At 39.7% G+C, this 17,170-nt stretch overlaps 3 protein-coding genes across 3 annotated transcripts; all 3 read left to right on the forward strand.

The window, feature by feature from the left end:
* Positions 1-1,766: 1,766 nt before the first annotated feature.
* Positions 1,767-5,076, forward strand: LOC140302934 (rano class II histocompatibility antigen, A beta chain-like). Its single transcript, XM_072381478.1, has 4 exons — positions 1,767-2,433; positions 3,404-3,694; positions 4,573-4,851; positions 4,939-5,076. Exons 1-4 carry the CDS (start codon positions 2,379-2,381, stop codon positions 5,061-5,063), a joined length of 750 nt encoding a protein of 249 aa, XP_072237579.1. The 5' UTR covers positions 1,767-2,378; the 3' UTR covers positions 5,064-5,076.
* Positions 5,077-5,347: 271 nt separating this feature from the next.
* LOC140302936 (ciliary microtubule inner protein 1-like) lies at positions 5,348-8,021 on the forward strand. Its single transcript, XM_072381480.1, has 4 exons — positions 5,348-5,426; positions 6,720-6,801; positions 7,286-7,384; positions 7,658-8,021. Exons 1-4 carry the CDS (start codon positions 5,368-5,370, stop codon positions 7,811-7,813), a joined length of 396 nt encoding a protein of 131 aa, XP_072237581.1. The 5' UTR covers positions 5,348-5,367; the 3' UTR covers positions 7,814-8,021.
* A 359-nt stretch (positions 8,022-8,380) lies between these two features.
* On the forward strand, positions 8,381-16,499 carry LOC140302935 (charged multivesicular body protein 4b). Its single transcript, XM_072381479.1, has 5 exons — positions 8,381-8,747; positions 12,753-12,930; positions 13,272-13,386; positions 13,655-13,781; positions 13,872-16,499. Exons 1-5 carry the CDS (start codon positions 8,564-8,566, stop codon positions 13,934-13,936), a joined length of 669 nt encoding a protein of 222 aa, XP_072237580.1. The 5' UTR covers positions 8,381-8,563; the 3' UTR covers positions 13,937-16,499.
* The last annotated feature ends 671 nt before the right edge of the window (positions 16,500-17,170 follow it).

Genomic DNA, 17,170 nt, shown 5'->3' on the forward strand with positions numbered 1-17,170 from the left:
TCGAGTTATCTCAGGGTCTTAATCCAATCGCAAGTAACCCGATCCGATTTTTTGTCAGATTAAGGTGTCTACATGAACTGAATAACTCAGTCTTATTGTAATTTAGCCATTAATCCGATTCGATGGCACTCATGTAACCGCACTGAGTTTAAGGGAATGTTTTCATCAGTGATACCGGAGTGACGGCAGCAGCAAACAGAAAACAGATAAAAGTGCATCATCCACTGTGAGTCTAAACTGTGCAGAGTGTGAATCCATGAAACAAACAGCAGCTGCAGGAGGGGAGGTTAAAGTACCAAGTGCACTGACGTAAAGAAACACCTGATAGCACACAGGAACTCTCTTTGAACAAGGTGCAGAAGGTCTACACCAGATGGTAAAAATATCTGGGCCTAATCTGGGCCGGTTTAGGCACTTTTGACTCAGTTAGGAAATTGCTAAGTGTTATGTGGGCAAGACATGACCCAAAGTTAGTGAGCTGTGTCTAACTTGGGTTATTGAATGAGTTGTAGTAGCCAGATTGTGTAATAAAGTGTCACAAGTCGACTTTGGCATGGATAATAACAGATGTTTTGTCTGGTGGATATGGGACTGAGTTTGGGCTGCCACACTCACCCTGAGTAAACGCCCTCATTCAAGGCCAAATGAAGGCCAAAGATATTTCCAGATGTATGCCATGTTTGGGCCAAACATTCCTTGTTATCTGGGAATGGTAAATTGGAAGAATCTGGAAGACTACACATACTTTAACAATGAAAAACTGTGGTTCACACAAACAGAAAAGTCCAGTCAGTAAGTTTAAAGTTAAAAACTGAAATAAATTATCTGCATAATCTCCACAGCACAGAAGTTTAATATGGCAAGCTATGATGAAAATATTACAGCATGCAACACTATGCAATCACTAATCCACTCAGAAACGTTTGATAAAACTTGGAATAATTCATCTTGTTACAATTCATGTAAGAAAATATGATTTCCCATTTGACTTTTAGAAAAGTAAAAAAGGTTGGACAAAACATTGCTGCAGGAAAGACTCATATTTAGGTTTCATGGAGAGACATAAAATGTTGTCCTTGATTAGAGCTCCACCTGGTGTCTCTGTAGGACATAACATGAGTCTACAGCCCAGAAACATTACACTGTATCTAAGAATTATGTTTCCAGAGCCACTAAATAAGTCATAAGATGTCCATTCCTCAGCAGAATTCAGCAATTTTACCATGTAGAACTCATTCAGTCTTTGACCAAATATACAGATCAAATACAGACGTCAACTCCCCTTTCCTTCTTTCTTTCTTCTACAATGAGGTGGCACAGATGTTTTTATTGATATTTCAGTAAATAGTGTCTGTAAAAGTGATTTGGGTTGTTTTTAGTCTGTCAGACAGCTCTGCAGTTTGGTTTCAATATTACTTTTTTTTCACAAACCACAAACTAAGTTAATTTCATCTCTTTAGTGTTTTGGTGGTAAAACAGGTTTTAGAGGCAAAGGGTGAACTTCATGTTCTCATTTCTGTTTCTGGTGGTCGGAATGAGGAACTTAGACTTTAGGGTAGTTCGGGGAAGTGCTGTTGCTCTAAATATTTGGCATATTTGAACTGTCTCACAAAGGAAATATTTCAGAAACCTGGAATCATTTATTTGTGATGCTATTATCTAAAAATGACAATCCAGAAAGTAAGAAAGAAAGAAAGAAAGAAAGAAAGAAAGAAAGAAAGAAAGAAAGAAAGAAAGAAAGAAAGAAAGAAAGAAAGAAAGAAAGAAAGAAAGAAAGAAAGAAAGAAAGAAAGAAAGAAAGAAAGAAAGAAAGAAAGAAAGAAAGAAAGAAAGAAAGAAAGAAAGAAAGAAAACAAACACAGAGGGGCATTAGGACCACTTCAGTTTTTTGTGGTTTAAAAAGAAAAAGAGGAACCAGTCAGCTTCGGGTTGATGGCTTTTATTTTCACATACTAGTTGGTGTTTCTTTGCAGCTTTCTGCAAACATGAATGTCTGATCTTGTTCATGAAACTTTTGACTCATGAGAAAATGTCTAAAGTCAGCAAACTGTGCCTGTAAGTGCCTAAATATAACACTGAGAACACTTCAGTGGCCTGAAACAGTGAAACACATCAACATCAAGCTGATGGATTTGTTCAAATGACTTCCTGATCAGGTTTCTGTGGATGACAAAGTTATTTCAAATGCATTTAGTGCTCAGAATTAGTGGTGTAAGAGCACTAAGTGTATTTTAAGAAATACCAGCGATAAGTAGCAAACTGAACAGTTCAGGGATCAGAATGAATGGCAACAGAACAGTGACTGTTGCTGAAAGGAGTCAGCTGCGCACAGTGTGACTGAAACTTCCACCTCAGGCTGGCTTCACTTTGGTTTCAACATGGAAAGCTTCACGTGTCTGCTGTTGCTGTGTCTTTTATCTACATCTGTTGTGGGTAAGAAAGTCTTTTGTGCAATGTGCGCCACCTTTGTTCTTCTATTTGTCGTAATGGTCACCGTAACTCTTTACCGTAACTTTAATGGGACCGAGTATGACATTTTTAACACACTGCAGCTGTTTATCTACCAGTGCATGACTCGGGTGCTTCATAACCAGTGTGTACACCATTTGATTCACAGAAAGCTCGTGCATCAGCACATTTTATTCGGTTCATCTTATCTTTAGCTGAAAGTCTTTTTTAATTTAAACTCTTCATGCTGCCAAAACTAAAACTGTTTTTGCTCTTAAAAGACTTATAAGACTTATATGTACTTTAGTATCCTGTCAAATATGTGTTTATTTAATCTGTTTGATCATTTTCCTGTTTAACTAATTTCAGAGGAAATATACTGTAATGTTTTTTTTCTCTATATGTGAACCGACAAAGATCAATAACTAACATTTAACTCTTGATAACCTGATCAAACACAAGATATTACTTAACTTAAACATACTCAGGTTAAATCAATGATACTTTGATTAAAAAAAATACAGAAAAGTTGTTTGAGTTGTTTGGGGATCAGGAAGCTCTTGAGCAGGACTTTCACACACGCTCACACTCACTCCAAAGGACAATTTAGAGTCGTCAGTTAACCTAACATGCATGTTTGTGGACGGTGGGAGGAAGCCGGAGTACCCGGAGAGAACCCACGGATACACAGGGAGAACATGGGCTAGAAAAATGTTCATTAAAACTAAACTATTAAAACTTTAATAGCTGTTGACAGATTTGAGTCTAAAGCAAAGTAGAGGACAGAAAATTGAAATGGCCTGTGTTGTCCAACACTTTCTGTGCTGATAAAGACCCGGCATGTAAAGAACTGAGGAAACAGTGCCTCCTCATTGTGTGGTCCCAATCAGTCCCAATCATCATGGTTAGCATAAGATACGAGAATAACTGTTATCTTCTGACTTTTACTTTCCAGATTGCTCCTTTGATAGAAATGGCTACTTCATGTTTGCTGACTTCTGGTGTGCGGCACCTTCCAGAAACCCAGAGGAGGTGGTATATCTGGTCGACTGGTACTTTAACCAACAGTTAACAATGCAGTACAACAGCACGGTGGGGAAGTGGACGGGCTTCACTCCGGGCGGATTTATCACAGCACACGCGTTCAATAAAGACGAGCATGACGTTCTTCAGAGGAAACTGGAGAGGCAGCTTATATGTCACAACAACGTCGGTTTGCTCTATAACGAAACAGAGGAGAACATGGGTGAATATTCCAACAATTGATAAATGAGTTGACAATGAGCAGGTGTTAAGAAGTTTCTTACAAAACAACATGAAATTGAAAAGATCATTTTTGCATTTAATCAAAGAAAGAAGGAGGAAACATTCACTCATTCTTTGCTGAGGTTTAGGCATCACACTTGGTTAGGTGTCAGGTGTTAAAATGCTGTTTAATGTGTGCAATAACATGAATCCAGGCGTATATGTTAATCACCCTGAAACACACTTCTTCAAGTGTGACCAAGAGCAGTCACATGACTATTCCTACAATTTTAATGCTGTTTCAATATTATACAAACAACACTGGCAAAAGTGAACTTGACACACACAACATTACACTTTTCACATCTGTATACATTCTACCTATGCATTAAATTTTTTACATATTTTCAATGCCATTAAAACAAAAGACAGAATGATAAGGGTAAAAATACAAGGAGAGCGACACCCAAAACAACAAAACGTGTAGTAATAATAACACAATATTATGTGGTGTGCTATTAATGCTCTTTAATGGCCTGGTAAACTAATGTTGAATGTTTCCTTCTGGGTTTAACAGTGACAGCATCAAGCTGGCAGGAGGAGTTACAAATCTGGGCACAGAAACTAATGCATGAACATGATGTGATAAACACAAACTACCAAGCAAAACGAGAAGGCCTGAACATTTCACCACACACGCTGATCTGGCTATGAGTGAGTGGAGAACAGGGGTTGAATGCTGTGTGGTATGTTAGGAGGTGATGAGGAGCAGGTCAGAAACAAGCACAGGGTGCAGACACGGACCTCAGTCAGATGAGTACGACAATGTTCATGACAAGTTTGCAAAGGATTAACTACAACACTGACTTTCGGTTTCAGCTGAACCCAGCATCAGTCTACACGCAGTGCACACCGTCTCCAGTCATGACATCATGCTCATATGCAGCGCCTACGACTTCAACCCCAAATATATAAAGGTGATGTGGCTCCGCAACGGACAGGAGGTGACCGAGGGTGTGACCATTAGCGAGGTGCTGTCCAACGAAGACTGGACATATCAGGTGCACTCTTACCTGGAGTTGACACCTGACCTGCAGGACGGTGTCAGCTGTGTGGTGGAGCACGCCACCCTCAGAGAGCCTAAGATTTACAAGTGGGGTGAGGACAGAAGGGATGAAAAAACGCAGTATTTTACTGGTAGATTTTACTGAATTAATATATATTTATCTTGTTGTTATGTTGCAGATTCTTCCTTGAACTGGTCTGACCGGGGCTACATTTCTGGTGGAGTTTGTGCTTTGCTTTTGGGAGCAGCGTTTCTGTGTGTGGGAGTGAGCCAGTACAGGAGCAAGCGATGCACCTCAACTTAACAACTCATTTGTCAAACATTCATCAATACAATTCCTTCTCAGTCTGGACATTTTTTTCCATTTTATTGTAAAAGCTCAAAATGTTTCAAATAAAAGCCTGAAAACACAGCTATCCGAGCTCCCTGTGACCCTCCAACAGTTTCCTCCCTCCGTCTCCACGGCGACACACAAGGCATATGTGTCAGGAAACCCCGTCTCTATGACAACAGAAAACAGTGTATCATTGTGACTTACACACAGGTGTAACATTAGCCGGACACAGAGAAAGAAGTCGCACACACACATACCCACACACTCAGGACAGATGGCCGATTCACAGCAAACATCTGAACCCATCAACTTCGTGCATCAAGACGAAATCTGGTAAACATCTGAACTGACTTCATTGATGTTGTTTATGTTTATTTCTATTACCTTTTATAAAAAAAAATTAAAAAACCATGTAACTGCAAAGGATTTTATCATGTTGATCATGTTAACGTTAAGTTATTTTTTGTTTGGAAACATAACATGTATGAGACATCCTTTATTATCTGTATACACCAAATGATTATTTCTGTCAATTTTATTTCAACTCATTTTATTAATATTAGAAAACTAATAAAGTATGCTATACTAACTGATCAAATAAGCTTTTTCTCTAACGATTACACTTGGTGAGTCACTCTAATGACAAACAATACACCTTCAAATGATGCAGTATCCTGTAAACACGTAAGGATGCTGTTGTTTTACTGCTGATGAGCATATAACTCTCCCGCAGAGGAACTCTTGAGGAGAACTGAGACACAGAGAATAGGTTCAGCTGACAATATTATATATTATGAGATACGAAAAATCTCACAATAACAAGCAAAACCGAAAGCTCCGATTTAACTCGAAGAGCTGCTAAGACAAAACGGCAAAAGGCCAAACCAAAATCTCTCTTTCGAGGAAGTTATGAAATTTACAAATAAATCTAAATGCTCTGGGAAACAAACTGACAGAAAAAGCTCTGATATAACTCAAGAGCTGTGATGACAAAAAAAAGGCACAGGGCCAAACTAAGAATCACTCTTTATATGTATAATCAATACTAATCTATAATAATACACATGAGGAAGAGCAAGGAACCTGAAACGAGAGGAGTTAATTTTCAAAATAAAACAGGAAGTCACAAAACAAACGTGGAGACAGGACAAAAACTCAACTTGACCAACAGGTGTGACAATAACATCAGAATTAAAATACCATATCAGAATGACGTGACAATAATCCCTTTAAATGTTTTTTAAGTGTAATTTTTTAAATAATTTTTGAGCAAAGACAGAATATTCTGACACAGTTGAAGCACGTCTGCAGTTGATGGTTTCAATGCTTCAAGCATGTTTGAAGCTCTTTGTTGAATAATATTTGTGTTTTTGACAAATTTACAAGCGGCCATATTGATAAAAGATACTTTTTTCTGTATTCTCATTAAACCTCCAAAGAGTCTAGCTGGAATTGAACCTTCAGCTTTCTGTGGATTTGAAAAAGAAGAGGTTGTTGTTGTAGGTCCATCAAAGAAACTTAAACGTGCTACTAGTGGAGGAAGTAGGAGTTTTATTTCCCTTACAGTGCTTTGTGAAGAAAGAAGTATCAGATGATAAGAAGCTTTTCTCATTTGTCTGCGTGTAGGAAAGCACACTTAAAAACTGAGAAGAAATCAGCTGAAATCTGGCCCAAGAAGTGGGGCTTCCTCACTGAAGCCTACAAAGAGGTATATATATTTATATATATATATATATAGGGAGCGATTTGTGGAGGGATCATTTTTAGAAACATTTTATTATGAAAACTGTTGATTCTTGTGTAAATAAACCTTAGTGAGCCTAAGTGAGGCTACATAACGTAGGCAGTAGGCCTATTTTGAACATGAACTTAACCACTGCATTTGCTGAAATATTTTCTCAAAATATTGTTTTTAAATTTGTCAAATAGAAATAGAATTTTAATTATTTCACAATATCAATTCAACAGAAAACATTAATTTTTTTGAATGTGTATATTTTTTATATATATATATATAGCACCACGTGAGTGGATTATGCAGGTAAAACACCAGATTACACATGCTAGCAACGAAAACATTTATTCTCTCACAAGAAAAGTAAACATAGATAGTGTTTCAGCTTTTTGCATTCAAACAAGTGTGAATGCACATTAGTGGGCATCACTCAGACCTTCTGTCACATGTATTTCAGTTTGAGACGGAGAGCGTAAAGATGAAGGCGGCACTAAAAGTGGAGCTCCGTGAACATCCGACTGTTCAACCTTCCAGCCCTCCACGAAAAAACATCCAGGTATGATCTTTCCACATATATATCTTGTTTTTGAATCACTCGAGAATAAAAAAAAAAAGGTAGCTAACTCAAAGGATGAACTAGTGTTGCGTCTACACATAACAGACGACTTAGCAAAGAAATCGTTTTAAAATGCATCTTTACACCTTTTGTTACCTGTCACAGAGACACATAATTTGTTCCCATTTCTTTAGTTGCATCTATGAAAAATATCAAAGAAAAATGCCATCTATAGCAGATAACTTTCCCTTAGCCTGTGTTTCACTCTTCCAGGTTGACTCCTCTCCTCCTGTTCCACAGACAACTCAGGCTTTTATTGGTTGGCGTTCAGGCCACTCACGTCATCAGCTGGAAAATTACAGCACGGTGCATCATGGGAGGCGTAGTTTTCTGAAGGAACTGGGCTGGCCTCTGGATGCTTGCTGCTGAATGAATGCCCCTCTTCCCTGCTGTTTCAGTTTGTTATTACCAACTTAGTTTTGAGCGTGGGTTAAAATGCACAGCGTGAACACACATTGTAAAGCAATAAATGTATCTCAAAGCTTCAAATTATATTGATGTTGCGGGTGCTAAGTGACAGATTTATTTGCATCTGCATGTCACAACCCTGCCCCACAGAGGCGAAATTAAATAACTACGTCTTCTTTTATGTAAATGACCTCAAAGCTGAATAAACACCCCTCTAAAGCTGTTTGAAAATCTATCTTTTGCGAAGGAAGCATTTATAGCGAGATTGTTTAAACATTATGTTCGTGTGCTATCAAGTAAACTACCAACAAAGTGTATGGCAAGTATCTCCATAAATATTTTTTTATTTTAAGTATTATCTAAAACAATGAAATTGTCATTTTTACTAATATAACACGGTTAAGGCTTATGACAATAATGTAAGAGTGTTTTGAAGGCAGTGTTTGCTCATCTGTGAAATCCCCTGGCGGTTGTGAATCACCACGTATGAGTCACGTTTAAGCGCTTACGTAATGACATCACGAGGCCTGTCTGGAAAAGCGGAAGAAGACACAACAACAACAGCAGCGTCGGCAGCGGTCCCCCGGCTCGGCAGTTATAGTTTCCAAGGAGGACAGTAAAGCCATTCAATTATTACCTGTTCGCTTTCATAAAGTGCGGGGGGTTTGAGTACGGTTAAAACTCTAGTTACTGTTTACATTTAACATCAAAATGTCGTTGATTGCGAAGATTTTCGGTAGCGGGGGTAAGGGTGGGAAGGGACCGACACCCCAGGAGGCTATCCAGCGACTCAGGGAGACGGAGGAGATGTTGGCCAAAAAACAGGAATTTTTGGAGAAGAAAATCGAACATGAGCTCGTGACGGCAAAGAAGAATGGCACGAAAAACAAGCGAGGTGAGCAAAACTTCCGCATCTGTCCTGCCTTACTGGATAAACAACCCTCATGTTAGCCGGCGAGCTAACTCCACGGAGGGAGCAGGGAAGTTGGCTGCCGACCTGAACACAGGTCATGGGTTTTTAATTTAAAAAGTCTCGTTAAGGGGCAGTAAATACTTTGTATATTATTGAAGCGGTACCAACAACGTTTGTGAAGTGACAGTTGATTAAAATAGTTTAGTTAATTAACTTATGTGAGTGTATAATTTCAGGGTTTGGTTTTACAAATACACAATAAATCAAACAACTGTACACAATCCATGAAAAGTTAGCAGGAAAAAATAAAAACTTAACCCTATTTAACCTGTCCTTTTCTCCATGATAACACAATGTTTTTGGGTTTAAAAACCCAACCTCAACTACAAACATTATCATTACACGTAAAATATTCAGTGAGTTCACTGAGTCTTTTTTTTGTCATATCGATTATTAGATTAAAATGTATTTGTGCCATTGTCCATTCACTCAATATACTGAAATATATTGACCTGCTTTAACATAGTTTGTGCATAGAGACAATTCAAATAATATTTTGTTCTCTGGTTCTCATTATGACCTTTATATAAAAAAGCTAATGTACATTTTGTGGTGATAATCTAATATGTTTTTAAGATTAGCTAAATTCTTAAATTTAGTAAGATTTTACATTTTCTCCAGTTGCTCCCCCTTCACTTATTTCCACTGATAGAAATCTTAAAATAATTTACTTGACGAAAGTGTTATTTTTTTGTATTAGTACAATTCATCTATTTGTTTTTCTAGTTTGTCGACCAGGCAGGTAGTTTCAGTTTTCAGTCAACTACATTTTTCACAAAGAGGACTATCTACATGTTTGTGAAGGCTGTCAGTTTTCTGGTTATTAGATTCACTTCAGTTTTAACTCAAATTATTTGCACCAATTAAGAGCTAAAGTCCTCTCAAGGCACTTTAAGAGGATAATAAACAAGTTTAATACAGTCTACTGAGTATTAATTGTTAATTTAGCCAGTTTTCCTGCTGTGTAGCCACAACAAATCCCTTTTAAGGATAAAAAGCCTTGTGGCAACACTCCAAACACAAGCGCATAAGCTCATCTCCAGCTAGTTTTAAAGTCCTGCTCTGACTTTTTCCAACAATAAAACCTGAGTTCTTCTTTTCTATATCCTGGTCTTCATCTAGCTGTGGGGCATATTAAAGAATACAACACATAACTAGCATGCCAAACCTGGCACGACAGCAGCACCTGGGTGATACCTTTAACACCAGCACCCCGCCCTCATGTTCTCACACACACACACACACACACACACACACGTATGCACACTATTGATATTAATGTGTGTCAACAGGAACCTTTATCTTTGTTCAGTCTTATACTCCAAGACAGAGTATTCAGGAAAGTACCTGAATGATATTATGGTTAGAAGAAGGTGACCTTACTGCAGCTCTTATCAGCATTCACCACGTCATTAAAACCTTTACACATGCAGGACATTATGTCAGTCCCACTTTTGTTTTAAACAGCAGTTGTTGTTGCCATGGAGTGTGTTTGGTTGTTGACCAACTTATCGACTGGATGGTTGTAGATTGATGTTATCAGGTTGTCTTTTGCTCTACGTGTGGCATATATGACACGTGTAACACAACACCGTCGTTATGAAAATGAACATTTTGCAGTTATTTGTATGGCACACCTGTGAAAGACTGTGTGCTGTGTCCTCACCCTGTGGTGATAAAAGTTGTTCCTAAAATGAAGCAGGCAGAAAAATAAAGGGCAACACAGGCAAAGTGGCTGTGAGCTTTGGATAGCAGGTCTGACTACACAGAATCTGATAAGGATTTCTGTGGCTTCTGTTTCTGATGTTTTCAGAGTGGTCTGCTGTGGATATAATCTGATAAAACTTGAATTCTCAGCTGCCATCTGGCTGCTGGTGGAGCAGAGCGACTATAAGTTTGTGTTTGTGTGAGATATTGATGTTTGGTAGCCCCGAGCAGAATGTTATGAATGGTGAATGCTACCCAAAGAAAAGAGCTGCACAGCTTCTGTTATAAAGCTCTTTCATACATTCAGACCGTAACATTATAACGTTTCCTATTTAGTCTTAGTTGAAATATAGAATCATTCTGAAGAAGAATATTGTAGTAAAACACACCTCAAAGTTTACAGACTGTGGTTCAGAGACGCTCAGGTTAACACAGATGGGTAACCGTGCACCCTCACACTCAGTCTGACCTCAGAAGCTCATGGGAATGCAATTCTGCTTTTAGTAATAAACCACAGTATTGGGATGTTGAGTTGATGGTACTGGAGTACAAATGAAGTACTTTTGCTGTACTTCCTGTACAAAATGGCGGCCACTGTCAGCAGTATATCCTAAAATAAATCAGTCTTGTGGCACAAACATCGGTGTAAACAGAGGGATGTTTAGTTCAAGTGTTGATGGAAAAAATACATCTGTTTACATCTGTTAAAGCTGATCTTGTCGGTTGTTGTCTGAGTGTCCAGAATCTTTAAAGTTGTGTGCATTTGTTTGACTCCGACCACTGCCGGGCTGCCTCCGTGGCAAAAAAAAATGCAAGTTTACTCCTCAGAAAAGCTTTAGTGAATCTTCCCTGAAGGTTGTTTTATTGGACATTAACGGCTTCATCCGTCTGCTTACGTGTCATTCCTGCATCATCCGTGGTTATGTAAAACATGGTGTGATATATGGAAGCAGTTTAAAAATATCCCTTTTCTGCATGTTGTGGCCGTGGGGCTGGGCTTGGCCTCTTGCTTGCAAAGGTTTTATTACACCCGTAGAAGCAAATATAGTTCCTGTCACCTCTAAGTTAACGTCACTTTACCTTGGTTTCTGCACACTGGGTGTGACTTCAGGATGAACACAAGCGAGACCAGAAGTCATTAAACATTGAACACTACTTTTTCTTCTCTTTCCTTTGGCTCATTTGCTGTAAAACGTGGGTCTAAAGATAATACAAACTATAGAGAGGAGGAGGCTGAGTGGTGCTATTAGTTTATTCATTTAATAAGGCTGTCTGTTGGATTTCTCTTTAAATAAATCTTATGCCAATGAAGACCTGTCCTTATGTCGGTTTTTGTGCCGCATAAAACCAGCATATTTAGTGACCTTCAAATTAGTGCATGTTGAACAGGGGCTTTACATATTTTCACTGAATCCAGTGAGTATTATTTTAAGCTCAAACTGCACCACAAGGTGGCACCATGCCTGAACCTCCCGTCTGATTCAGCTTCGGTCTCCCTCTAAGCCAGACTCGAGTGTATGTTGTCATGCTCTCATGACTCAGCAGGTTCAGGTCAGTTTCTCTGAGAGGTTGTGGGTTAGATGAACCTTTGGAGTATTTAAAAAGAGAGGCAGTGAAGGGATGCAGCTTTAACAGCCCGACTGCGGTGTATTGTGCCTGCGTGCAGAGATGTGGCTCAGATGGGATTTGATCTGATCTGCTGAGTCCTGCTGCTTCAGGACATCAGTTGAACATGGGGACAGTTAACTGCAGCACATCACAAGCAAGAAAAAAGGCAGAAGCTCACTGGACATGACACGCTCTCGTTGCTCGGCGGCTGTTAAAGTAATTATAACTTGTTGATTTTTGAGGTGCATGGTGCCTTGTACATACTGGAATTAATTTTTTTCTTCTTCCGTTTGTCTTTGTGCTTATTTTCCTTTTTAAAAATCAACAAATGATGTCATTTTCATGGGGCTGACCAAACTTTTGTTCATCTTCCAAACACCTGCTGGAAATGCTGTTTTATAAGCACTAAATTTTCCAACAACAAAGAACTCAACTTACCCCTAAAATGATTGATTAACCCCCACAGTTTTATTTGTATAGGGAAAATGAATAAAGTGAAAATGTGGAGATGCAGACATATTTTAGCTTTAGATGAGTAAAGAGATGGTCTTTCAGTGACAGGATTAACAGGATAAAAAGTGAACTTTGCTTCGCCTCCTTCTCTCTGACCAGCGGCTCTCCAGGCCCTGAAGAGGAAAAAGCGTTATGAGAAGCAGCTGGGCCAGATCGATGGGACGTTGTCCACCATCGAGTTCCAGAGGGAGGCTTTAGAGAACGCCAACACTAACACAGAAGTGCTCAAAAACATGGGCTATGCTGCTAAAGCAATGAAGGCTGCGCATGAGAACATGTAAGTTACACGTTGGAGGTGGTTATTAGATTGTTTCTCTTTGAGTGGCATTCAGTTTCTTTTGTCATTATTTTTGTTTTCTTCTGTTCCCTTCGGTGTTCTTTCTCCTCGTTTCTCCTTCTCCATACATCCCCTCTTATTCTATACTCTGGATATAGAGAATTTAATTCTTTTTACCTGCTGAAAGGTGTTTGCTGTTTAGATTTTAGAGTTAAACTTGAAATATAAACATGTAACCGATCACAGTTCATCGGTTCATTTCTTTTAATATGTGGTAAACAGTTCATTATTGTGGTCAGTTTTTTTTTTAATTTTACATGACATTTTTTGCCATTTTGCAGGGACATAGACAAAGTAGACGATCTGATGGCAGAAATCACAGAACAACAGGAAGTGGCCCAGGAAATCTCAGACGTCATCTCCAGACCAGTCGGCTTTGGGGAAGAATTTGATGAGGTGAGAGCGACTGAAATGCTGTGCTCACAGAAACTTTGTGAAGCCTGAGGTGTTTCCTGGTGCGAATGCATCCAACTTGTTTGAGTGGGGGGTTTGAGGTGGAGCTACGGCTTCAACATGTATCAAATAAGAAGTTTTCCCAACACACAGAAAGCAGCTTTATTGAGTAAATTTTTCTACTCCAGTCCTAAACACGGTGATGATTGTCTTGTTTGTGACTTGTGTGAACAAACCTGGTGTGTGTGTGTGTGTGTGTGTGTGTGTTTAGGATGACCTTATGGCAGAGCTGGAGGAGCTGGAACAGGAAGAACTGGACAAAAACCTTTTGGAAATTGAAGGAACAGAAGACGTCCCTCTACCCAGCGTACCGTCCACATCACTGCCATCCAGACCAGGTGTGACATGACGTCACACACAAATAGAACAAACTTTACTTAAAAACACCATCCATACTAAATGTAATGTTTTATTCCTGTTTGTTATAGCCAAAAAGAAGGTGGAAGAAGACGAGGACGACATGGCGGACCTGGAGGCCTGGGCAGCTAACTGAGCTAGCTGTCAGCCCTCCTGTCTGTCTCTCTGTTGCTACACTGGCTCCAGACATCTGGAAGAGAGATGAAGACCCTGGGCTGCTGGCACGCTGCTCTTTCTTAAAGCCTTCATCCCTACGTCTAACCATTCCCCAAACCTCTAGTATGCACTTGTGCACATGTTTGCAGACTCAAATGAAATGAACCCGGGCTTTTCTCCTCCAATTATTACAGAATGATTCTCTTTGCTCCCGCTGTGCTCTCCTCTCTTTCTTCAGGGCAAAGAGTGAAAGAAAATGTCCCTCCCAGCCTGAGGTTATGTGTGTCAAAATTCTCTTTGTACAGAACAAAGAGCATGAGCACTTAGTGCATACTGTCAGGGAAGGGTGTGTGGAGGAGCAGGATGAGGCTTGTCTTCAGGAGAAAGTAAAGAATCAACAGATGAGTGCAGCCATTTTTTCAGCTTCCTGCATTGTCGTCTATCTGCTCTGCTACAAAGGTGACGGCAACCCACCTGCTAAATCCCAAAAGCAGCGAAAAAAAGAAAAAAAAAGAAAGAAGACATGATAATAAGGATGTAGGGCTTTGTCATTGAAATGTTTCTGTCAAACTGCAAAACAAGGACATGCTGTTCCATTGAAAACTCCTTCCTCATTCCAAGGGTCACCCTCTGGATGTAATCGGTTAATTTACTAATAAAAACTGGTTGGTGGAGGTGAAAAAGATTACCTTCAGGCATATAAATCATTGTTACCTGCAATTATCCAATATTTCCCAAAAATGTCACAAATTTCAGAAGAATCATGACTTGATTGTCCCTTGAATGCATCAGATCGCCTGAATCGGTTCTTTTTTTTATGAATGCTGATCACTTTTTTAGAGGATGAGCCTGGATTTTACACCTGATCATTCGGGACAAGGGAAACAAGCTGAAACCTGCTGTAGACCGCAGGAGGATTCTTGGTAAACAAGTCAATACAGATCTTTAAAGTTATGAAGTGACTCTGAGGTATGAAGGGCTGCTCCGCCTCTCCTTGGAGCAGTGCTCCAAACAACAATTATAATGTCGCCATTAGTCTTAACCAACCAGAAACATAATTAAAACAGCTTTATGGAATGTTTTAGGGGCTGAGAAGCTATTTTCGCTGGGCTGTGCTGCTTCCACCTACACCAGTTCACTAAAGTTCATGTTTACACTGAGCAGCCACATGTTTCCTGACCTGCTGCAGCACAGACGAGGCGTCCTCCTCTGTGGGTGCTGTCTTCTGCCGGCGGGGGTCTCTGGGCACCAGGCAGGCTCCAGCCTGTTTCCCGGATGCTCGACCTTATTGGGGTTTGAGGAGTTTGAAAGTTAGGTTGCAGCCTTGTCCCGTTCTTTAAATCATTTCTCAACAGGGAGGTGGGGAGCATGGACCTGACGGGGGAGGTGGTGCTTGGTCAGCAGCAGCGGTTGTTATGCATCACGTCCACATGAATGTCAGGACTCTTTGTTTCCCAACACTGAGATAATCACTGTTATTCACTTTACCTGCCTGTGCTTTTTAGGTTGCAGCAAAGTGGGACTAACTCACTTCACCCCTCTGAGGAATGTGTGAGAAACAGAACTTAATTGGGAGCCTTTTGGTGTTTAAGTTAATCAAATAAGAACAGAAGATTTTAACTCGCCTTTTTGTGGCATTCAGCCGTGTATTGTCCAGTCTTAGGAACTGATTTCTTATCTTTCTGGTTCCATCTCAATACAGTTGAGATGAATTTATCTATAATTGCAGCTACAGTGTATTCCTTGACTGGAAATATGCGTTACTCTGGTTTCACACTTGCGATACCATTGTTGGTCGACGTGAACTGATACAGATGGGGTTGTTTTCTGGTCAGTTTTTTCACTCATACAGCAACACGTTCATTTTCTGGTCAAACACTCCCCTCCAACATGGCTCCAGCAGGCACATAGCAACACCTCGGAGGACTTCTGACTATTTGAAGTAACTCTCGTGCCTGACACCTCCAGCGCCTTGCCTGTCTGTGGTTTAACAATGACAAGATGTGAGCGAGTCCTACATGGTGTGTGTGTGTGTGATGGTTTTTTTTTCAGCTTTTTAAAGTGATTGCGTGTGAAGATGTTGAGGTGGACTTTTTCATCTTCGTTTGAATTACCCATAAATCGGTTTGAGCACTGAGTGATGCACATTTGTTTCCTGTTCTTCCTGATGAAATCATGACATGAGCTCAGCTTCTGCCCACTGCCTGACTCTGTATGGCTGCAGCTGCACTTCTCTCTCTTTCTGTTAGCACACAGGTTTACGGATGGAAAGATGGGGGTCTAAATAAGAACGTGATCACAATCCTTACATTTATATAAATATATATTTGGAAAAACTTACATATGCTAGTATAGTTTGTTTATTTTTTTCTATTTACCTCAGATGTTATTTTCCTTCTGGCGGTACAGAAATACTTGGTGACCTGTAGCCAGTTCTGCTCAGAGATGTACGAAGAGTTGGATTTTCATTGTGGCAGCCATTTGAATGTTGCTGATGTGAGGTTGTATACAGTTTATCTAAATAAAGTTGGGATTCAATGCAAGTGTGAGCACTGTTGCATCTGTAAACTTTCATTTCCGTGCCTTTCTCGGTCAGTAAATGTCAGGGGCTTGGTCCCGTGGAGCTTTGTATGTTCTTTGTTGTGATCACACCGAATCAGAACCATCCACAGTACTGCTCAAAAGTCTTGAGCCACCCCTCATTTCTTTATATTTTGCTTCCAAGCAGTCAGACTTTCTTGTAATCTTGTAGTTTTTATTTGGACATTGGCTGCTTTTTCACTCATTTTCAGTGCAGTCCTTGTACCTGATGTGTAAATGATTAAAGCATAAAAAAGGCTCCTAACTCATGGGATGAACCAGTGTTGTGTAACATAACACACAACTTAGCAAAGAAGCCATTTAAATTGTATTTAAAGGTACTTTGTTACTAGCAGCCTGTGATAATTTCTTTAGCTGCATCTATGAAAAACAGCAAAGATAACACAGTTTGACAGACAGAAAATAGGATTTCTGCAGCAACAAGGTGATTCCCAAAGAGCTATTAGCTGAAAACTTGACATATCTCAGCATGGTGTGCAGTGTGTCCTTAAAACATTTGAGGAAACTGGACAAGTGGAGGACAAAAGAAGAAGTGTCAGGCCTAAAAAACTATCTACAGCAGATGAACAGGATCTGCTTGTCTAAGTGGGATCAGACCGTGTTGAAGAATAAA

This window comes from Leuresthes tenuis, unplaced genomic scaffold, assembly GCF_036924035.1.
Source record: "Leuresthes tenuis unplaced genomic scaffold, fLeuTen1.0.hap1 SCAF_3, whole genome shotgun sequence".
Lineage (NCBI taxonomy): Eukaryota > Metazoa > Chordata > Actinopteri > Atheriniformes > Atherinopsidae > Leuresthes > Leuresthes tenuis.